The sequence below is a fragment of the Mastigoproctus giganteus genome, chromosome 1, assembly GCF_048544385.1.
Source record: "Mastigoproctus giganteus isolate SK-2022 chromosome 1, ASM4854438v1, whole genome shotgun sequence".
Lineage (NCBI taxonomy): Eukaryota > Metazoa > Arthropoda > Arachnida > Uropygi > Thelyphonidae > Mastigoproctus > Mastigoproctus giganteus.
This window is the reverse complement of record NC_143575.1, coordinates 96,367,924-96,393,354: the sequence shown is the minus strand read 5'-3', so window position 1 is coordinate 96,393,354 and position 25,431 is coordinate 96,367,924. Positions and strand designations below refer to the sequence as shown.

The window sequence follows — 25,431 nt, the reverse complement described above, 5'->3', positions numbered from 1 at the left end:
AATTCTGGCGAAATTCAAAACAGAAGCGGATAGTTATCTTGTGAGAATGGGAATCGTATGAATATTCTATTTAATTATTATTACTTGTCTGATGCAGAGACAATCCACTTCCTTGCATTACTTGCCCTTTACTAATACTAAGTACTCTTCCCAAATAACTGTGTTACTAACATCAGTCTCGTTCACCGAGTTAATGACATTAAGCTTTAGTAATGAATTGGATAAATTATCAATGTCAAACCTTGTTAAAAAATTAAAAAATAATAATAATAAATAAAGGAAATAAAATATAATAAACAATTCTTACCTCTTCTGGATTATAATTTTCTGGAAATGTCTGCAAACCAGTCTCATTGGGAGTGGAGCAGCGGTCATGATGATCTCTTTTTCCGGAAGCAGGAAAGTTCTCATTTTCATCTTCCTCTTCTTCTTCGATCTGAGGAAACCTTTTGAGTTCTTTCATGAGTACGAATCAGTGAAGTTAGTCAGCCTAGGTGGGGGGAAAAAAACTATGAACGCATTTACTAAATATTACACAGTATTAACCGACAATATATATATATATACAAATTTGTGTATATATATATATATATATATATATATATATATATATATATATATATTAAAAAAGTTTTCCGCCTGGTGATATTTATTCGAGCCAATATGAGAAGAGAGCGAGGCAATTATGTCACTACAAATGCAATTAATTATTGACAACTGTGAACATAACGTTCACCAACCTCGTGCATGTGCTTCGCTGTCTAGCATTTGATGTTTCATTGCAACTTTTTTTTTCTGTTTTTGTAGTAGTAGTAGTAGTAGTAGTGGCATGTGATGCAAGAAAGCAAGAGTATGAGCTTATGCAGCATCAGCAAAAAAAAAAAAATAATAATAATATAAATTTACAAAACAATTCCCTCTAAACGTTTGTGCAGTTCCTCTTTAAATTTATTTAACCTATCAACTTCCTATGTATAAGTATAATGCGAAAGCATCAATAATACATAGCCAAATCTGAACGAACAGAATATTAGCAAAGCGGCATCGTTTTAAGTTATATCTCATATTGTGAATACCTTCACAACGAGTTGCCATGACATTGCACTACTTCGAATAAGTAACGCTTCACCTGAGGAGAAGACTAATGTTACTTATTCTCAGATGGATACCACCACCCAGACGGCACCGTTTCAGGGCTATTTTGTATTTGTGTGGGATAATAACTCGACTATCCAGCTGTCCCTATTAGACGTAGAAAAGCAAAAAGGTAGAGGGAAAGTAATAGTAGGAGTGGAAGAGGAAAAGAAACGGTGTAGAAGAATGAAAGGGACAGTAACTCCTTCAACTGACACCACTCAAAAACTCATAAACTCCTCGAATAGGCAACGCTTCCCCAGTGGAGAAGTCTGTTGTTACCTATTCTTGGAAACTCCGGACATCATCAGGCTCCCCCTGGTGCCGTTTCAGGGCTATTTGGCCCTTCTTCGGTGGGTGGATGGGTGGGTGGGTGGGTAGGTACCCGAGTGATGCTCGAGTACCTACCCACCCACCCATATCATGGCAACTCGTTGCGAAGGTATTCACAATATCAGATATAACTTAAAACGATGCCGCTTTGCTAATATTCTGTACATTCAGATTTGGCTATGTATTATTGATGATTTTGCACTATGCTTATACATAGTCTAGACTTTCAATAGCTTGAGGCTTACGCCCTAAACGCTTTATAGCCTATCAACTTCCACAACGACAGATGAAAGTTTGTTCCAGCAATTAACCACCCGGTAGCTAAAGGCAAATTTTCGCACATCTATTCTACAGCTGTCTTTCCTCAATTTGAATTTATGCCCCCTTAGGTTCGTAATCTGAACAAGTCGAATAATCCCATCAGAATTCAGCGTGCTCAACCATTCAAGGCCTTATACACTTCAATCAGATCACCCCGCAGGTGCCTACTCTCCAGCCGCTGCACTTTGCAGAAATTAAGCTTCTTTTGGTAAGAGCACCCCTTTGTTCCTTTCGCTATTCTTGTTGCCCTTCTCTGTACTTGCTCAAACAATTCTACATCCTTCCTAAAATGAGACCTCCAGACCTATATACAGTACTCAAAACGTATACATTGCCTTATACAGAGGGACAATCACCTCCTTTTCCCTGCTAGCAAAATTCCTATATATCATTGACAAAACCCCATGACCTGCCCCGGCATCCTGTCTGCATTGCTCAGAAAACTTCATATCTGACTGCACAATTACTCCCAGGTCTTTTTCATTTTATACCACCCTAAGTGTAGTACCACACAGTTGGTACGTTTCTCTGGGGTTACTTCTACCCATATGCAGTACTTTGCATTTGTCAAGGTTAAACTTCAGTTGCCACTTCTTAGCCCATCTTCCCAAATTATCTAGATCCTGTTGCAGTAGCACACTGTCATTAACAACCCTGCCAACCTTTGTATCATCTGCAAACTTCGACATTAAGCCTGATATACCTTCATCAATATCATTGATAAATATACAAAACAACAGTGGACCTAACACCGAACCCTGTGGGACTCCACTAATAACATTAGTCCAAGAAGAGCAGCACCCATTGATTACCACCCTCTGTCTTCTAGCACTTAACCATCCTTTTATCCATTGTAGCAACTTACCCTTAATAACATTCTGCTCCAATTTGTACAATAGTCTTCCATGCGCAACAGTGTCAAAAGCTTTCCTGAAATCCAAATATATGATATCAAAATCATTTTTTTTGCATCCAGTTCCTTTGTAACCATATCATAATAACCAATCAAATTTGTCAGATAAGACTTTCCCTTAACAAACCCATGCTGTGTCTGAATTATTGCTGCAGTCTTGTCTAGATGATCCTGCAATGCATCTTTAACCAGTGACTCCATTATTTAACTGGAACAGAAGTTAAACTAACTGGTCTGTAATTACTCGTGTCACCCTTCGATCCCCCTTTGTGAATTGGGGATACATTTGTACATCTCCAGTATGTGGGAACCTCCCCTGAGTCCAAGGATTATCTCATAATTATGACTAAGGGTTTGATTAGTTCCTTTACCGTCTCCTTTAATATAACTGGATAGATCCCATCCACCCCAGGTGCCTTTCTTATGTTTAACTTCAACAATTTCTCCTCCACTTTGCTCTCAGTTACTGCAAAATCATTAAGTATCCTGCTACAATTTGATAACCTTCTGCCATTTTCAAACCTTAATAATTCCTCACGTGTGAATGTAGATGCAAAATACTCATTCAGTTTGTTTGCTATCTGAGCAGGATCATCAACAGTCGAACCATCGATGTCAAGTGGACCGATCAGATTCATCCCCTTCCTTTTAGAGTTTATATAAGTAAAGAAATTCTTGCTGTTTTTCTTAGCATCTTTTGCCAAGGATTTCTCGTAATCTGCCTTCGCCTGCCTAACCTCCTTTGTGTTCCGATTACAGACTAGCTTATATCTGCCATGGCCTTCTGGAGCGGCTGATAATTTATATGCATCCCATGCATTTTTCTTCTCTGTTACGAGTCTCATTAGTTCGTTTGATAACCATTTAGGCCTAAACCTTTAACAATATTTCTTAATAGGTATAAAACTTTTAGTAGCATCCACGATTAATTCCTTGAATGCTTCCCACTTAGAATTTGCTGTTGGTAACATCATCAGTTTATGCGACTGTACAGAATTTAAAAACTGTTTGAGAACACTGTACTCACCTTTACGGAAGCAAAAACCCTTTCCTTTACTCCTGAGAGTAATTATATCTTTAAGTAAATCCCACATCAGTACACTGTGATCACTGCCACCTAGTGGTTCTTTTATCTGCAAATTCTTAATACACGAATGATCACTGCTGATAACCAGATCAAGAGTATTACCCTCTCTCTGGTTGCCTATCGAACATGCTGCTGCAGAAAACACTCATCCAATAAATCCACAAAAGTCTTACAAGTGTGTGAGTGACCAACCCACAAGTTCAGGTCAATAGCATGACACCTCCTCCCTTCCTATCCTGTCTATCCTTTCTGTACACATTGTACTCCCCAAATTCCAATTCTGCATTCCTTATATCTGTGTGACACCACGTCTCTGCTATCTCAAAATATCCGCCTTTGATGTCTTGACCAACACTTCAAATTTATCAAATTTATTTACTATACTTCTAGCATTGGTATACATGCAAGTATACATGCACCTATTCTTATTCTTAGTTACTCTAACACATCCCACATACCCACCTGTTTCACGATAACTTCCATTAGTCCCTGAAACGTCCAGTACCCCTCGCTCCAGGTCGCTACTTATTCTAATAGAAGTTGTGCAAGAATCCCCTTCACCTCAGCCTGCGGCTACTGTTAAACTATTAGTCCTTGTATCCCCCAAGCTAGCAGTTTTCCGACCCACCTAACGCTGCCTCGATAGCATCAGCAAATATTCTTGCACCCTTTCTATTTAAGTGTATCCCATCCATGTAGAAGGTCTCTCCTGTTAACAAGCACAGACCACGCTGAAAAAAATTCTACCCCTTGAGCCTTGCACATTCCCTCCAGGGCCGAATTGATTGACAAGGCTCTCATCGTGTCTGGGCAGAATTGTAGACACTTTCAAATTTAACCCTAACTCACAACTTTTTTTGCAACATTGACCTGTACTTGTTAAGTAAATCTGCAGATCTCCTACTCTTAATGTCATTGGTGCCAACGTGTACAACAATATCACCCTTTGTGCCCTTAAAAGATGATATATGCTTTACAACGTCATCAACGTTTTGCCCCTGGCAGACATACCCTGGTCCTATTCGATCTATTCTTTTTACAAAATATATTCCCCGTCTCCCTGACAATAGAGTCACCAACAACTACTAGTTCCTTTGGGACCAGCGCATTCTGCTTTGGAGATTGCCGCTGTGTTGCCTGATGCCCAGGAGTGAGCTCTGGCGTTGAGTTGGGCAGCTGAGAGCTTGACGGGCCCCTCATATTAATTTCTTCGAGGGCATCTACCCTACACCTCAAGCTCTCATAGACGCCCATTAGAACGCTGAGTTAACGCCTAATTTCTAGACAATCTCTGCACCTCGCACACACAAAGACATCCTCCTTGGCTAGATCATGTTCTGTTCTAGAGAGTTCGGCAAACATTTCACAAGTTTCACATTTTTTTAGGCTGTGATGTGATGTGATACTGTATACAATATAGAATATTGTATACAGTATTAATGAATATTCTATATTTGTACAAATAGTTTAGTAATTTGTAAATATTTTTAATATTTATATAGTTTGTAGTTTGTAGTTTAGTTAGTTTAATGAATCCCCTATTTGTTTAAATGTTTTAGTCCTGCTTTGTCGGATGCAACAATATTCCTCATGCATTATGGGAACCCGGAGCAAAAGGCCTTTTCCTAAGTGACCTATGTGAACGCAGGTAAATAATTACATAGTGATATTTATTCGACCTTGAAAATGCCGCGTACTACAAATGCACATGTAAATAATTACAAAGGGTACTAGGAAAGTTTTGCAATATGACGCAACAATGAATCACAGGAAGCTGCTTGTTGCTGCATGTTGAGACATGTTCATACGTGCATAGTAGCCGCCGCGCCAAGTCGATGGGCTCAGTTATTCATTAGTAGTGAGAGTGTAAAGTGCTTGCGATGGCATCGTGGTCACGAAATGAGATAAGGACAGTTTTGCGGTATAATTTCGTGAGTGGTTTAACCATAGACCAGTGCTTAGAAGAAATGACTCTTGCACTAGATGATGATTGTCCACATTGTACAACGATATTCAGGTGGTATAGAGAATTCCAAAGGGGAAATTTCACTCTGGAGGATTCTGAGAGGCCGGGAAGGCCACGAACGTCAGTTACGGAGGAAAACGTTACTGCTGTGAGGAAAATGCTTGACGAAAACAGGCGAGTGACCTACCAACAGATAAAGGATACTTTGGGCCTAAATGCACCAGCAATTCGTTCGATTCTGCAAGATCATTTGCACGTGAAGAAACTTTGTTCTCTCTGGGTGCCGCATCAACTGACTGAAGAGCAGATGACACGACGTGTGACTTGGTGCCGGGAGATGTTAAAAAAGTTTGATAAGGGACAATCTCGGTATGTGAACAACATCGTGACAGATGACGAGACTTGGCTGTACTATTACTATCTGCCGACCAAGGCTCAAAACAAAGTTTGGGTCTTTGATGATGACGACACACCCGTAATTGTCAGAAAATCCCGATCTGTAAAGAAGAAAATGATAGCTGTATTTTTCAAATCGAGTGGAATTGTGGAACGTGTCGTTTTGGACATGCAGAAGACAGTCACAGCTAAGTGGTATACTGAACAATGCCTGCCTAAAGTCATTGGATCTATGAAGAATCTGCGGCCAAAGTCAAGAATGGACACCTGGTACCTCCATCACGAAAATGCTCCAGCTTACCGCGCCAAAGCCTGCACCGAATATTTGACCACGACAGGACTGAAACTTCTCGAGCACCCTCCCTACAGTCCAGACCTTGCTCCCTGCGACTTTGCACTGTTCCCGCATGTGAAAATGAAGCTAAAAGGGAGGCGGTTTTCCAGTGATGAGGACCTTCTACGGGCTTGGGACAACGAGTGTGTTTTTCTCCCTAGTGAAACTTGGCAGAACTGGTTTAAAGATTGGTTTCGGAGGATGGAGAGGTGTATTGAATGTAGAGGAAATTACTTTGAAAAAATAAATAAACAAAGCTGTATTGCAAAACTTTCCTAGTACCCTTTGTACATAGGTCATTTCCTGATTAGATGTTGATCACAGTGACATAGTATTTTTTTTTTTTTTGTCTGGCGGCACCGGTGATTCCCCCAACTCCGCGTTTTTACTCTGTGTAGAATACAATACTCAACATAAGGCCAGGGTGTATGCTAGTGTGTGTTTTGTGAAGTATGGGCTATGTTGTTCCTCTGGCCACTTAGCCTGGGGGGGTGGTCTGTGGAGAACCACAGCAACCATAGTTTCCGTCACCGCCACGGGGAGGTGGGCCAGGACACATTAGGAGAGAAGAAGCTCTGGCGGGGTGAACCTTGCAGTAGCCTAGGCATCCAAGGAGAGCCTTCCCCCCCAAAAAAAAAATACTGGAAAGGAGATAATGGGAAGATATGAAGAGGGTGGGATAAAGGGTAGAGTTGTTGTTGTTTGGTTTTTAGGAGCATTAGCAACTAAGGCCATATTGCTCCGGGATATGCGGTAGTCATTCCTTGACCTTTCCGCATCCTCCGTATTTGGTGGTGACGGGATCGAACCCCAGTCTAATCAAGAAGCGTGTGCTATGCAGTGCTGCTCCTTCCCACCTGGCTGTGGAGGCGCCAAAAGGGTAGAGAACAGAGGGGGCAGTGTTGAGGCACTCGCCTGATTTAAGAGGGGAGACAGTAAGGGGACCCCTGGTACAGGACGCCCATCTTGGTCCAGAGGGTGGGAGTTGAAATTGGGTGGTGGGGTGAGCCACCGGGCAAAACGGGTAGGAGTCATACAGGGTGAGGGAAAGAGACTCTACCACCCCAGGTGTTAAGAATAAAAGAACACAGGAAAAGAGATTCCTATGGTTGAGCGTACTTTTTTGCAGTTCTGTCCCACACTAGCCTGGGGCTTACCCTAATGGCCAGTGTCAGCATCCCACATCATGCCAGCTAGGAAAAGCTACAGCATGGTGTCAGCTTACATAACAATGAGGCCCCTGAGGGCCTGCATAACCATCAGTCTGTCCGGTGAAGAGACTAAGATAGAATATGCAATTAATAATAACTTTCATTCACTTAACATTCACACAATTTTACTTTTTATAGTTTTTCTTACACTTTCTATTTTCTTTTATATATTAGATTAGATATCAATCAGTGCGTTTCGACAGGTGTGTCTTTTACGTAGAAAATATTTGACTTACTCCGTCATACCTCTACATATTACGTAGAAAAGCGTGCGCGGGGGTTGGCGAGCAAAGCGAGCAGGGGGCGGAGTTCCCTAGTATATATATTAAAAAGAAAGAAAAAAAAAAAAAAAAAAAAAGAAACACTTCGAATTCCAGCATAATAAGGGAGCTGTAGTAAAAATTTCAAGTTTCCATGTCTTTACAACAAAGGTTAAGAAACGGAGAAATGCATATATGTGAACCTTACAACAGATAATTGTACAGTATAACAAATTAATAAGAGAAAGCGTGATTATTTTTAATTACGGAGCAGCACGGGAATGCAATAATTTTCATTTTGTTACTGTGATGATAACCTCACGATTTTTTAACGAGGATGACCACAGGATTCGATTCTAGAAGTTATTATAGAGACGCGTGGACAAGGACACCACCGGGCGCCTCCGTAGCCAGGTGGGCAGGAGCAGTACATAGAGCACGCTTCTTGATTAGATCGGGGTTCAAGCCCGTACCCACCAAATACGGAGGATGCGGAAGGTCAGGGAATGACCACCGCATATTCCCAGCCCGGATAAAGTGTTGGCGTCAGGAAGGGCATCCGGCCGCAAAAATTGCATGCCAAAACAATAAAAACGCTGACCCCATATAATAATGGGAAAAAGCGAGGATATAAAAAAAAGTGGACAAGGACACCATGATGAAAACATTGCCTCGAAGCCGGTCACCGGAAGAGAATAGGACGTGTAATTGCTCGAAAAGACGTCGAGTTAGCTCACTCAATTTCCAACACAATCATTTTGATCATTCGAGCGTCCAACTCCCACGTTGTTTGACACGTGGCAGTAGGAAAACCTGAGGCTGACTTCCATATCCAGATGGCCACTGACGAAGATATCTAGGTATATGAACTGGACGAAGTCGAGTGTCATCGAACTAAGAAAGAAGTTACTAGTGACAAATGGGCCTGGAGTACTGGGGTCCATAGTTTAACAAATAGATATTTATTGTATACCCAGTATACAATAAATATCTATTATTGTATACCCATACTGGGTATACAATAAATATCTATTTGTTAAAGAAGTTACTAACTAAACTGTCTCCGTTTTCGACATGATTAGCGAGTGATATTTATGTAGCCGAATGGTCAAGTAAGAGAATGTACAAAGCATGCGCGTTTGAGTGTATCGTGGTAGAAGCCTTCGTGACTGCTAAATACCGTTAAACTATTGTATTCATTATCGAAATGGTTAATTATAAACTCTCTGACTTAGTGGTTCTGCCCAAGTACAAACATAATAAGCATAGGGTCATCAGTGGTTCAGGTCAAAATTTTATCCGTATTGGCAATAAGCGGTTGCTGATCAGGATTGTAAATCATCCCTAAAGCTACAAACAGTCCCTAAAAAAAAAAAAAATATATATATATATATATATATATATATATATCTGACGTGTCCGTAAAAATAGATCGCTATAAAATGTTCAGGGGATTTAAAGCACACGAATATTCTCATTTTGACTAAATTTTGCTGTAACTTTTAATGAATACAAACAGAAAACGAAATAAAATGACAAATACGCGCTGTGGCAGACTTAATGGGTTAATGCACGCAGTAGTTAGTTGCCAAAATTATGACAGGCGCATGTTCCAACTACAGGTGCTGGCTGCAGTCTCGCGGCTTGTCAGGCAAGCTCAAGAGGAAAAGGGGGAACCTATAAGCGACCTTACAATTTGGCATGGTGCGCAGTTGCCTATGCGTAAATCCGCCTGGTTAAAATCAGATGAAAAAACTTTTTCTTTTACTATTTGGTTCGGTTGAGAAGAAAATAAAGTAAAGAAGAAAACAATATTTGTCCTCATAATCCGTGAACATAACGTCTAGACCTATAACTAAAACTTTTCTTTGAAGCATGTACATCTGTTTTTTTTTTTTTTTTTTTTTTTTGCTGGATTATAATTCAATTCATATCGAAATTAGACAGAAGAAAAATGATCGCAGAATTCCAAGGAAAGGTTGCGTGCAGGGATATCCAATCATTTTAATCATTTTACGTTGTTTATTACAGAGTACAAAGCTGTGAATAATTCCCAAATGTGACGCATGCTCAGGATGTCAGTTCACGAGGCACGCAATCATTGAAAAATTGTTACTGCTGTCACGAGAACAATGAAATGCATCACGAAATAGTTCTGCCAATTTATAGATTTATAAAATGAAAATAATGCCATATATTGAGGAAAATATCATTATCTTGCTGAATAAACATTACTGGTGCTCTTTTTCATTGATAAGTAGTATGAATTGCACATACCAAATGCAAACTTATGGAAAAGAAGGGGAAATTATTAAGAAACACTCCAATGATTACTATAACCGCAAAAAACAGTAGCTCAACCGAAATGGAGGGGGCACGAGGGTACACTGCGCTCCTAAGAATTTCATATATTGTACTATTATGCGTTCAGATTATTATATAACTTTATTATAAAAATATAACTTTAACAAAATATAAAAAATGTAAATATATTAAAAAAAATCTATAAAAACGAAACTACAGAGTTTTGCAAGTTAAAATAGAAGTTTTTTTGTATGTGCAATAAAAATATAACAGATATACGCTGCACCCCAAATATGAGTCTGTACCCTCCCCAATATGAATTTCTGGTTACACCCCAGTATACCATCATAAAGATCTCTCAATTGTACAGAAGAGAATTCAAGGTAAGAGATTTGACATGACTGATTGGACGAAAAACCAACTTTCTCTGCGTGCCGACATTGAATCAACAAGAATCGCCAAATACTGTACTGTAAACATGGTGCGGCTTAAATGTATGCTACACTCCACGGGAATTCTATAACTGGAGCAAACAATAATCATTTATTCTTATCGCAAAATTAATGAAGCAGTTAATGGAAGGCCTAAATAGTATTAGCCTTATAGTGAAAAAAAAGCCCCCAGGCTTTTGCTGCACCAGATAAAATATGATAATAAAAATTACAATCAATTAAATTAAAATACGTGTCTTTCTCTCCTCAGGTAGGTAACATCCAGCTTGCTGACATTTTAATTTCCCCAAGAAGCTGGCAATTAACAATTACTCTAGCAATTAACAACTCGCTGGCTGAACGAAAACTTCTCACACTCCAATCTACACCACTTTCCCCATAATTTGAATCTGTGTCCCTTAGTTCTGGAACCATTTACAGCAGTGAAAATTTCGCCCTCATTCATTTTACTTTCTCCTCTCAGCGCCTTATAGGCCTCAAACAGGTTCCCTCTAGTGTCTAATTACTAGGCTCTGTTATCCCGCATATTCGAGGTCTTTCCTCATACGGGTGTACTCTTGCCGATCACACCAAGTAGGTTGCCCTACTTTGGATTCTTTCAAGAAACTCGATATCTGTTTTTAGGTGCGACCTTCCTACTTGGACACAATATTCCAAGTGCGGTCTGACAACTGCCTTATATAGTGGGATTATGACCTTCCCATCTCTACAATCAAATGTTCGATAAATCAACAAAATGGCACCATGGAACCCTCCTTGTCTACACTGCATGAAGAACTATTCCCTATTTTGCTGCATTAAAACATAGCTCTCTTACTTTTCTGAACATCGCTGAAGCCTATTCAAGTCTTCCTGAAGCAGCATTGCTTGAAGTTATTCATTAACTACTCTTCCAATCTTGATATCATCTGCGAATGCTGAAATCATACCCTATTCCTTCGTCGATATCATTTAAGAAAATCAGAAACGACAGTAGTCACAATAGTAATCCTTGAAGAACCCAAGTTATTCCAATCTGAAGAGTAACCATTAATCAAACCTCTGCCTCCTCCTACCTACAGCCACCCTGCGATCGATCTAAGGATCTAATTGAACCGTGATCTCAAAGTGTTCCAGCTTATTCAATAACCTCTCGTGCGGGACTGAGTTAAATGCCTTGCTAAAAACCTAACAAACACTGTCGAAATTATTTCCCACACATAGCTGATGAGTAGCCCCGTCAAAATAGCTAACCAGGTTACTTAAATATGACTTTCCATTAAAAATTCCATTAATTTGTGTCCTTAAAAATTCTACTTCTCTCTAAATATTCCTGTATTGCACTGTAGCTCATCCGCGGAGCTGGGGGAAACCCTGGTGCCGTCAGACAATTAACACACTGTAGATCATTTCCTCCATTATTTTCCCTTCCCTATCACTGAATTCTGGCTTATGAGTCTGTAGTTATCCACTTAACTCTTAGAACCGACTTTTTGTATTGGCGATACGTTGGCATTTCTTCAATTAAAAGGAATCTCTTCAGAGTTCAAAAATATCCTATAATTTATCTTGATGAATGGTCCAATTATCTATATGGAAATGGGCAAGGTTGATAGCCTATTGATCTCTTATTAACTACAGTAAGCGGGCCAAACGTTTGGTGTGCACCTATAAGAATCATTGAACCAAGAACAATTCCATTGGATAAAGACATTCAGTGGAAAACAGTCTTTCTGCGTGACTTTTAGTTTTCCACAATATTTTTAACAACTCAGAAAAAGTCGTTAGTTTTCAATTGTATTGCAGTAATGTATGTTTAAACTTTAACGTAATTTGATTATCCAATCCACAGCCTAATATTTTCATATAATGTCTTCATAAATGATCTCTCTAATTCGGGAATAGTTTTATTATTCTCCTACTCCACTTTCCGGTTCCCCTTTTCCGTTTCTACAGTCAAGGCCCGAAACTAGTTCAGAACAAATTAAGAGTATGGAGCTCGAGGAAGGAAAGTTACTAATATAGGAAGAGACGGGTTTCTGATGAGATTCCAAAGCGCATCTAGCCCAATTCATCTCCATTGGCTGCGCTACTTTTGCACTGTGTTATAACTAAAAATATATAATTTCTGTTACTTAACAATCGAATTATTCTTTTAAAATAAAATGGAGTGGTTCATCTTATTTTCTGACGACCGGGGACTTCAGATGTAATAACATCTGAAGGCTGAGGTGAGGTAAATGGTAATGAGTTCATCGCTAACATCTATGCAGGTCACTGACCAGGTAACCTGACGGAATAAAAAGACGTAAAACCCTTTTTACACACGCCCATTTGCCAGTAAAGTTACTTTCTAATTTATGACCTGCTCATCTAAAAATAGCATTCTCTTTAGAAGACTACACTGTAATACTAATGTTTGCCGTTAGAGGCGTTGCCAACTACCATACCTCAGCTGTAATAAAACACGTTGTTTTCTTTTGTTTTTAAGTAGCAAAAAAAACACAATTTTCAAGGCAAATTCCAGGAGCTAGAAATTGTTCACTGTCCTATAGAAAATCTGTAAACATTTACGCCATCTTAAATGTATCAACTTCTCATAACAACGCTATGAGATATTGAACAATTCTGTATATTCGATATTCTTCCAATACTTTATAAAGGAATGTTGCCACTCATTGTTTCTTTTTTCTTTTAATTTTGCTAAGTTCCAAGAATTTAATGTTTGTAGTCATGGTAAAATATAAAAAAAAAAAAATAATAATAAATAAATTATTATTTTTAATAATTTATTTATTATTATGATTTATTAAATAAATAAAATAAATAAATAAATAAAAATAAATAAATATAATAAAATAAAAATATAATGAAATAAAAATAAATAAAATAAAAATAAATAAAATAAAAAAATTGAACGCCTCTATTGTAGTTGATCATTAGTGTGTTGGTTATTACAAAAATATACATCTGAGTAGGTTCACGAATTTTTCTAATTATTGAATTGATTTAATGATGAAGGTCACAGCGCCTACCAGCATCTGCTCTTCTCCCGCGCCCCAACACCCTGTAGTACACAGTTATCTCTTTCGTTCAGCATATCTGCCATCTAATTCTATTATTACACTGACCGTTTATGATCCAACAAGTGAACCACGGATACATTTTGAACAATTTGAATAGTTGTTCATTTTTATTTATATCGCTCATTAGCATCTAAGACGCGTTTAAGAATTACTAGTCTTCCACGGGATTCGAACCCAGCCCTCCAAATGAGTGAAGTGGCAAAACCACTATACAGTCGAGGATGATGAACCATTAGGATGGTTCATCATCCTCGACGGTGAACCATTAAGATGGATAGTTAAAAAAAAAAAAAAAAAAACAGAAGACACAAAAGCACTGCGATAGATGAGATTTCAGATAATTATTATTTTACGGGTTACTTTTTTGGAGGGAGGGGGGGTATGTCTAGAACTGAGACCTTGATCTTCTGCATAGATTGAGGCGGTAAGGGAGTGCATTGAACCATCAAGCTAAGTATGAGAGTATCACTGGACTCGGGAGAGATTACGTTGGATTGGAAAAGTACCAATGTGTCTCCAATACATAAGGGCAGTTCCAAGAGTGTAATGGGAAATTACGGACCGGTTAGTCTAACTTCAGTAGTAGGGAAAATCATGGAGGCAATGATCAAGGAAGGGATTCAGGATCATTTAGATAGAAATGGAATTCTGAAGGATATGCAGCATGTTTTTGTAAAGGGAAAACCATGTTTAACAAATCTGATTAGCTATTTTTGACCGGGTCACTCATAAGCTGGATTTAGGGAATAAATTCGATATTGTTTATTTAGATTTCAGCAAAGCATTTGACTCAGTCCCACATGAGCAGTTAACTTTATAAGCTGGAACAGGTTGGAATCACAGATAAAATCCTTAGATAGCATGATGGCCTTAGGCAGGACGTAGAGGGTTGTGATAAATTGTTATTCCTCAGATTGGGTTAATGTAAGAAGTGGGGCTCTCCAAGAATCAGTATTAGGACCACTGTTGTTTTTGATTTTCATAAATTACGTGGATGAAGGTACAGAGCGCGTGATGTCTAAATTTGCAGACGATGTAAAGATTGGTAGAGTAGTTAATGATTGCCGCCAAGCAAAAGCTTCTTCAGAATGACCTAGATACACTTCAGGGATGGTCAGAAAAAAGGCAGCTATGCTTTAATCCAGCAAAGCGTAAGGTATTGCACCTGGGGAACAGTAACCCTAAAACAACTTATACACTTGGCAGAGTTGAACTAAAGCCGGTAGTGGAGGATAGGGACTTATGTATTACGATACTGTCAGATATGAAGTTCTCCGAGCATTGTAGACTGGTTTCAAGGAGGACCCAAGGTGTCCTATCGATGATTTATCGAACAATCGCTAGTAGAGATAAGGACGTCATAATCCCATTATATATGGCTATTGTTAGACCACACTTGGAATACTGTATTCAAGTATGGACATTGCACCTAAAGAAAGACGTTCTTCTTGAAAGGGTCCAAATACGGGTAACTTGCCTGGTAAAATCGGCAAAAGGGCGTCCATATGAGAAAAGACTTCGAATATAACCCCAGGGGCTCATATTTGGTGAGTAATGGCTTGGCACACCCAGGGTCCTAAGCTGGATATCATCATTATTCTCTTTCTTGTTGATTCCCTTCTACTTTTGACTCTCTCTCTCTCTCTCTCTCTCTCTCTCTCTCAGGGTAACTCAGGTATTTTTTTTTTTTTTTTGGCTGGTGCAGCATAAGCCTCAAGCTTCCTTGCATCATATAGCTAATAATAATAATAATAATAATAATTAATACATAGCAGCCTAGCAGCAATAGGTCTCCCAGAGAATACCTACAAGGAATTTCAGAAAGTCGTAATCCTAAACACCTGTAGGATAGTTAGGGAGTTCCTCGACCAACAGTAACAGTAGACATTAAACCACCTTGTGTACTGTACTTGGTAGCAGTACCCGTCACGGAGTGGAATACCCCAATCAGGAAGAAATAATATAAGAGCAACAATAATAATAATGTGAGTCGCACAGCCTGGAAACTAAATATCTTAGAAAATACTTGATTGAGGTGTTTAAGGCTCTGAGCAGAGCAAAGGTCAGCAGGATAGTCACCTACGGAAGGAGGGTAATGCATAGGTTGTCTATTTCCTTCTCTTTTATTATTTCTTTTATTTAATTTATTATTATTTTACTCTTCTTGTTTTTTTTTTTTTTTTTTGGCTGGTGGAGCATAAGCCTTAGACTTCCTTGCACCATATATGGCCATTACTAATACAAATAAATGATTTGAACTGTTACGTCATAACGCTAAGTTGCACTTTCGTTTTTTCTACATCTATGACTATATGATTATGGAAACATCCACATACAGAAATTTTTTAATCCTGCTGTCTTATTAAGTGTGTCAATGACATCAGGATCAACTTCTCTTTCCGCATTTGTCCTATTGTACGTGCAGAAGAGTGAAGGGTTAAATAAAATTAAAAAAAAAAAAAAAAAACAGGTTTCCACTAAATAGCTACACCCACAAACATCCTGAAGGACGTACTCTTCAGACGCTGTACGAGTAAAGGAAAAGAAGGTCACCTATTGTGTCAGCTTTCAATATCATGGCCACACAGAATACTCCGCCCATCCACTGTCGCCAGGAGATTCCCAAGCACACTTCTATTAAGCAGGTATGTGTGGAGAACAGCATCATGAGATATATGCAGGCAAGTTAGCGTGTGGGAGCTGATATCGTCACAATCTGTTTGCGTTACGAATAAAACTAGTTCAGTCTTTGCCTGATAACCGCATATTATATTTTCATATCTCTGAAGCATTTAGAGATATGGAAGTAAAATAATAAGGGAAAAAAGTCCAACTTACACAACATGAACCTTATGAAGATTATTATTCAGATTTCTGAACTATCTTAGATACTATTTTAAGCTTTTTTAAACTCAATACCGTATTTACACAAGTAATCTGAACATAAGAGTGTGACAATTATGCAAGAATTTTTCGAAATGCAGCAAACATGATATACTAGGTAAGTTCCCTTTCAGCTAAATCGATATCAAGACAATACTTGGGTTTCCAATTGAAGATAAATTCACCAAAAGGCATTGAAGACGCGAGATTTCTTGGAAGCCGAAGATACCTCAATTTATATTACCAATGCAAGTCGCTGCTTCTAATATGGATTGCTTTACAGTTGTTAACAATTATGCTTATATCACTCAAGCTTAAAACGAAGTAAAAGTGCGGACGAAGTGAGTCATCAGGATCTGTATCCATCTTCCGATCTGTATACTACTCGTCAGCAGGGCCGAGTCTAGCAAACTGAGCACCCCAAACAAACAGTTCACATTGCGCCCCCTAAAATTTATATATTTTTGCGCCCCTATCAAAATTGCGCCCGAAATGAAGGTCCCGTTCGCTCATGCCTTGGCGGCCATTTTTTTTTATTTGCAATCATATTGTAATACTGTATATTGTTATTTTCTTTAGTTATAGGTTGACGCTACTATTTGGATGTGGCACTAATACCCGAATGCAGAAATAACAGTTTCTATCCCTCCCCACCCCTCCTTTTTATTTATTTATTTTTCTTATTTTTTGTAACCTAAGTATATTGGAAGCCCCCAAACTATCTCGAAGGACTGTGCCTAGTATAAAAACATTTCAAATGAAAATTCGTTCTGCGCAGTTTTTGTACAGTCATTAACCAGAGAAGGGCCGTTTCTGCGCGAAATGCATTTGGTTTATTTACGAGTACGTACATAAACCAAATGCATTTCAAATAGAAACTGAAAACAAAAAAACGTTTTCCGGTCCAGTAGTTTTGTAAATCTACTAAATGTAGGAAGTTTATACTCGCCATTCATATTTTTTAAATATTTCTATTTTGAGAAACATGCAATCTCCAGAAAAACCACCATATTTTTAAAATCAAATTTATGTAGGCCTTTCTAACTTCCTGACAGCTGTTTCGTGTTGCCACTGGCGAGCTGGTCCCTCTCGAGAGCAGCAGTAAAGACAGAAGTGTTCAGAAGTTGGAGACGCCTACATAAATCGCATTAATACTAAATAAAGTATGCTTCTACTGAAGCCATTACTTTATTCAACCAACTGAAGTACACCTTTACTCCAAATAACGGCTACACGCATCCCAATGCTCTCGTTGCCAAAATTCCGTACTTCGGATTTTAGGTCGAAACTTTTGTTATGACTTGAAAAGGATTTTAGATGAGGCAGAGTAATTGGATTACCTGGATTTCTATGTGACCCGATTGTAGTATGCTGTGGGCGAGGATATATAAAATGATGAACTATATTATACTGTATATATTTATTATTTGTTGTATTATCTATTCTTTCGTTATTTTTATTATTAATTATAATTTTCTTCAGTTTGTTGTACGCTCTTTACTTTTCATTTAGTATCTCTCAATATACCTGTCATCTTGATATTGATCTATGATAATTATTGTCAATCTTTGTGACATCAGTTCCCCTGAAACACCGAGGCCCATACTGCAACCAAAGATCCAACAGTTAGGGGTCATTTTCTTTACAATTATGTATATTGGACAGAGTTGTGTATATCTCATGGGCAATAGAGGCTGATGCACAAAATAAAATAACAAAATATTTATTATACAAGGCTACTTACACATTAACGTCCGAGAACCAGCATATCTACAAATAACCTTTATTTGTAATTTGCCTATTTGTAATATTCATATTACAAATAAGCACGTTACAAATATTAGCAATATTTGTAATGTGCTTATGCCAAGAGAGATTAGAAGTCAGGGTAATCCCCAACATCCTTTTACTGTCCAACTTCAAACTCACAGAACCAACTTTTCTTCTTCCTTATTTACTTCCGTTTTCTGGAACAACCTCCCTTCATACGTATTTCCTGAAAATTACAATCTACTGACGTACAAGTCTAACGTCAAGAAATCTTCTTTCGTCTTTTCAACCTCCAAACCATACACGGCACTAAATACTATTTATTCTATTACCTCTTGCATTTGGGATTTTCGTTAAAAACAAAACAAAACGTAATTTCAGCTGCTGAAATTTATTAATTTATTGAGGTGCCTCGGGAGTGAAGTGCCGAAAGAACAAATTGAACAGATGAGACGAATACCTGAAGGATGAATGAGCGCGAGTATGAGAGTGCGAAAGAACACAAACCCTATAATTGTTAGATTTATTAAATACAGTATATACTTTTAATCTTTATCTTTATCTTATATTAGTTTATTTAAATCTTACATATTACGCATATTAGCATACTAAGTTGCACTACATACCATTGCATTCCCCCCCCTGGTGTGAGAAAGAGGATGGATGAGAGGGAAAAAATCATAATTTAATAGAAAAAAAAATTATATAACATAAAATGTAGGAAAAAAAGTATAAAATCAGAATGAAAACAGAGTGGGAATGAGGGTCATGAATGTAACAAATTGTGTTCCCTCCCGTGATTGGCTCGTGGGTAAGTGGGCTAATTATGGCCCCATGCCCATACTAGCAGACATCATGCCGTGACTGCTTAGCCGGCGTGGTGTGGGATTCAGACACTGGTCAGTAGGGCTTAACCCCTGGCCAGTGTGGGATAGAGCACCAAAGAGGCGCTCCAACATACGGATCTCTTTTCCTATGATCTTTCACTCCGGGGGGTTGTTCTCTCACTTCCCAACTCCCCCCCCCCTTTGCTTGGTGGGTTACCCCCACTGCCTGCTTTCAATATCCACCCCTGGAGTAGGATGGGCATCCTGTCCTAGGGTCACTGCTGTTTCCCTTTTCAATCAGGCGGGTGCCTCTACTACTGTCCCCCTCTATTCTTTTACCTCTTTGTTCCCCCATACTCTAGTTCCCACTATCACTTCCCAATTTCCCTTTTTTTTAAGTAGGCTCTCCCTGCCGGTAGCCTCGGCTACCTCAGGGTTCTCCCCGCCAATGCTTCATACGCCCTACTGCCTGGCCCGCCTCCTCGCGGCGCAGGACGGTAAACTGGAGGTTTATGTGCGAAAACATACCCCTAGGCTAAGAGGCCGGATGAACCTTTCACTACATGAACACTCACTAACCTACATAAATCTGGCCTTTACAGAGTTTGTATTTATCACATTGCTTGACGCGAAGTTGGGGGAAACCCGCAGAGCCGCATTATAATTAATATTATACATTATGTGCTGGTGCTGGCATGTGTCCCAATCGTCTCACGGACGGCACATGTATGCTGCGACAACGTCGGCCTGCGTTCCGAGCAGACGGTTCTTTGCAGGGTTCTCCTATTATCCAGTTAGCATCAGAGATTTTTCGGACCGTTTCGTGACGGTTTCTGCACCAGTCCGCTTCCATTTGCAGACACATAGTCAATCGTCGATCTAGGGATTGTCAGTTATGTTGAACTGACACCTTATGGCACCATATTAAAATTGCGCGCTGAAAGTCTATGCGTCTTGCATTCACAATCATGTTATTAATAATAACTCCGTCCATCTCAGCATCTTGTATTCACAATCATACTACTATCTCCTCGAAGACCCAGGAGCATATTTATAGTTGTCTGCCAAGTGGTGCTTCAGTAGGATGTAACCAACTATCAATGGAGGGGTGTACAGGTATTAATGGTAAGTCAGTGTACATAAAGAATACATACATATTGCCAAGATACATATGGACATAAAGGAGAACCATTACTAATGAATTATCACTTTCCTGCTTCATTTAAATTTCCAATCTGTTATATTTTTACTTTTTTTTTCACTTATTAAAAATTCTCTTAATCAACTACAATGCAACTTCAGTTAATCACAAGTAGTATTAATATTAGTTTGTTTTTTTTTTAATCTTCCCACATCACCTCTCCATCCCCTCCAACAGTTTGTCTAATTATTCCTTGAAAATAGCTACATTAGTATTCTCAAAATTCTAGGGTTACAATTAAATACGCAAATTAGTCAACGATGTGAAATTCATCTAAACCTATAAGGTTAATGCATCTCATTCAGGTTTTCATCGATTCCCATTCCACAATACCTATAATTCTTAATGAATACAATTAACATTACAGCCAATATATATCCAATTTAAGATCAATCTTTATGATTGTATAACAGCCAAATCTTGCCTGTATAATGATCTCTAAATCATGCACTCTGACCAACAAAATGCTTTCTAAAGACATATGACTCAATCCATACTAAACGATTAATACTTCTTTCTTTTAATACAGATTACGTTCTTATAAATTTTTAAATAAATTTTCTGTTTATACTCCGGTACGACAACCAAGTCAGTAGAGTTTACAATAAATCGTCAATACAAATATTTATCGTAATTAGTAGTCACGGGCTTGAACCCCGGTCCACTCAAGGAACGCGTGCTATGCACTCTCGCTCCTGACCACTGGGCTACAACAATGCCATATGACAGTACATCACATCAGTACATATTTATAAACTTTGAATTCACAACATTACCTTACATATTACCTCATTCAATTAACATCTATCACAAACAATACCCATAATTCATAAATGAAACAACATTCTGTCTTTCAGTTCAACCTCTTATATTTAATTACGTCCTTTATTCAACTTACTAAAGACATTTATTTTCCAGTTATCCTTACCGACAATATTTATTTTACCTTCTCTCTTTACCAGTTATTTCGCTAAGCCTATCTCTCTCTCTCTTTCTCCAGTTTTCTTATTGTCGATTTCATAACATGCGTATAATGAAAATGCCATCATCGATTATTTCTATTATTGCCCATAATCATTTCGATTATGATTCTCGATTATGGCCATCATTACTCTGTTATCCAAACAACTCCGTTTGATATATGCCGCCGCTGTTATGTGCCCATTCCTATGGGAGGGGGGGGGGTCTATCTAGCTGTCCTAATAGCTTTTTTAAAGCGATACATGAAAGTTCTGTTTTGTTCTCTACTTAATCTTGTATGTTCCTATTTTAAAAGTTTAAACTTACTGTTTCAGTTCTTTGGTCGTTTACTTTTACTTAAATGTCTTTCCTATATAAAAAATATAATGGTGTACAGTACTTGTAAAACTTAGTCTTACAGTTCCACTTATCTAGAAAAGGTTTTTTGTTGTTCTTGTTCTTCTACCATCTACTTTGAAGCATGGCATTAAATTCCTCAGAGATTTTGCTTTAGAAAATAAAAAAATAGTCAGAGGGCTATAAAAATGACAGACATGATGGACAATCGATTGTATTTTGCCCAGAATTCATGAACTTCAGAAGTAACAGTGTTGATTTAACGTTTGCTAAGCGCGGAAAAAAAAAAAATAATAAAAAACGACATGTTCTCGTGTTAAAAATTTAACGCACTTCTTTCGGGCATGGTACAAATATCAAAAAAAGTAAATGACAAGTCAATGGTTAATCGGTTCTCAGAAAAGTTCCATTTTAAAAATATGTACGCCATGTCTTACAGAAGAAGGTATTCCAAGTCAGAAATCATCTTAATTATTATTTTTACAATTTTCGAAAGGAGCAGTGCTTGTCGTTCAGCCAGGGTCATTCTTTATATCGTAGAATGGTTATTTATTTTCACCAACTCGGACAACTAACTACCGTATTTTATAGACTATAGGATACTCTTCTTTTTCCGGTAATAATGTCACCAGAACGGGGAAAACATTTCCGTCCTTCAGTAAAATATGCAAAACACATGGAAAGAGACACGATGTGAAAAGAAGTTAAAATTTCAAGTGATATTGTCATTGTTCTTCAATTGTTGGTCTTCCTCCACCTTATAAGGTCCAGAAGGCTTGCATAAGTATTTTAAATTAAAATGTAAATGTTTTTCTTGGTGCGCTTTATAGCCTACGAAATACGATATTTTCCAGTGACATATGAAATTAATACACAGTGGAACCAATTCTCAACGTTGGTATGGTATGTTGCAAAATCCTGCTCTGTAGGTATATAAATTCAGCAATTGACCTATTTTTAAAGGCTGCATAAATTAGCATGGTGAAAAGTGTGGATGTATGGCAGCAATGGGTTCTTTGACGCTTGGGGCGACAGTTGACAGTGGAAAACATCTGTCAGACTTATTGTCAAATCTACTTCAATCTTTTGGTGTCAGTGTTAGCAGATAACCCAGTTTCAGAAGTGTATGCAAACAAAATAAGAAAAATTTCATGGTCATTACAAAAAACTACACTTACAGACAAACAGCAATAAAGGGTTGTTCGAAAAAGTAGCAATAACACGACGATTACATTCCTTCAAAATACTCTAATTTAGTACAATCGATCTCAAATATACAGAAGGCATCTCATTCCATCAGCAGCACAGTTCTATTGAAGAACAGCGAATGAACGATCTACTGCTCGCACTATGACTTGTGTTAACCCCTGATTGGCTTCTTCATGATCCCAAAGATTTACGTTTGAAGTTGGAGAGGTTTCCCAACGATTTCCCATTGCATCCACTGCAGTTATGCCCCCAAAACACCAGCCAACGACACTTTTTCTTTTTTTTTTTCAAATACAAATTATGCGCTTACATCCTTACGCAGATAACTATTCAGTTTACCTTTGAATTTCTTCAAAATATCAGCCTCAACTACCTGCGGAGGCAACTTGTTCCAGTAAATTAACAATTCGGTGGCTGGCTAAAAGGAAACTTCTACGATCAAATCTAAACTAAAAATAGGCCGCCGTAGCCTAGTGGTCAGGCGCGCGGGTGCCTAAGTACACGTGCCTTGAGTGACCGGGGTTCAAGCCCGTGACTACTGAATACGGTGCTGTTTCTTGTATTCAATCTATCATGCGAACTCCTCTGACCGTTTGGTCGTCCCGGAGTATAAACAGAAAATTTATTTTTTATTTTAAACCTCTTTCCCCGTAATTTGAATTTATGGCCCCTAGTTCTGGAATTATTTACAGCAGTGAAAATTCCTCCCTCATTCATTTTAGTAGCCCCTTTCAGAGCCTTATAAACCTCAATCAGAGCCTCTCAAATGTGCTTGATTGTCAAGCTCTATCTGTATCCAACATAATTGGAGTTATTCCTGTTAAGGTGGCCCTTTTCACCATGAGAGTTGCCGTCTTTGGATCCTTTCAAGAAGCTCAGTCTTTTTTCAGATGAGGTCTCCATACTTGAACACAATATTCCAAATGTGGTCTTACAATTGCTTTATACACTGAGATTATGACCTCTCTATCTTTACAGGATAATTTTCGATAAATCATCGATGGATGGTCGCCTGTTTACATTGCTCATCTCACTCCCTTCTCGTTCTGCAAAACGGCTTTCTCTTGCACCTACACTTTCTCAAGTGGGCGTGCGTGAGAAAGTGCTGCTGCTGTACAACTGCCCTTCTCCTTTTTATACGTAACCCTACGATAAATGATCCTTACTCGAACAACCCGCATATATTTTCTACGAGCTAAAGCAAGATACAGCATGCGCTGGCAGCAAAGGGCCAAGTGGGCAATCTGGGAAATCTAGACATACGCTAAAATAAATGATCGTATCGATTTCCCAAAAGTTCCATGATTATATTGTAATATTATATAGTTACAGGCTGCATGTTTTCACACCAAACGGAAAAACAATTTTCATAAATGAGAATTTCAATTCTCATTCATAATAGTGAAAGTTTTGATTTGAAAGGATTCGTAAGAAAATGCCATCTTTCTTGAACTTTCAAAAGATCCTTTTCGTGAATAGTTTCATAGATTGAGACCCGTTTTGGTTTTTTAATGGTTCTTCATATTTTCCCCTAAACCCAGGTTTTTTCATCGACAGATCTTATTACAGCACATTCTTTAAGAAATACGTCTTAGAACATTGGTCCAAAGGCAACACAATTTATGTATGTATGTACAAGTGTGTTCAAGGGCCGGTTTACATGTTGTGCTGACTGGAAAGAACTAGGAATAACTCACGACGCCAAATTCTGCTCCTTCCGTCTGAGCCAGGAGGGTGTAGGGACTTAATAATTCCTCCAGTCACCAACGGAATTCGAGCCCATATTTCTACAAAAGTGCCCTCGTTGGTAGCACAGTTGGTATAATCATCGTTCTCTCCACACAGGGTGGAAAAGACCTCAGTTCGAACCCCATCAATGACGCGAGGAATTTTGATAGGTCTTTTTCATAAAGTGGCTAAGTTAGTCTGTCTCAGGCGATGGTAGCATGGTTTTTCATCCAGAAAACAGACAACAGAACACACGCAGTTTACAGACAAGTCCTAAAAGAGGTTAGTGAGCCTTTAGCTATTATAATGTGAGTGTCCTTGGATTCAAGGCAAAGTTTCTATAGATGGGAGACAGACACATGTCTCCTATTCCCAAAATGTAGCTCAAAATGAGCAAATGTAGACCTGTCGGTCTGAGTTCTCTGTCAGAGAAGATTGTGCAGTCCTTAGTAAAGGATACAATATCACATCATCTGGATAACAATGGAATTATATGAGAATCGCAGCATGGCTTTGTCAAAGGGAGATCACGTCTGACTAATCTAATCTAATTAGTTGCTATGAGACCGCCACTAAAGAAGTGAATGCAAAGAACAATGTTTGACATAATTTCCTTAGATTTCAGTAAGCATTTTGTTAGTGTCGAACAATTATTGTATAAATTGGAGCAATGCGGTATTAGGGGCAAGTTACAAATATGGTTATAAAGTTTTAAAACGG

The 25,431-nt window shown here is 38.4% G+C and overlaps 1 protein-coding gene across 2 annotated transcripts in view; it reads right to left on the bottom strand.

The window, feature by feature from the left end:
* Nucleotides 1–25,431, bottom strand: part of LOC150091024 (5'-AMP-activated protein kinase subunit gamma-1-like) — a 500,398-nt gene that overhangs the window by 454,705 nt on the left and 20,262 nt on the right. For both annotated transcript variants that reach the window (XM_090373902.1, XM_090373912.1), the window contains exon 2: nt 308–490. In XM_090373902.1, the coding sequence (XP_090230028.1) occupies nt 308–463 (156 nt within the window). In that variant the 5' untranslated portion in view covers nt 464–490. The remainder of the gene's footprint in view (nt 1–307; nt 491–25,431) is intronic.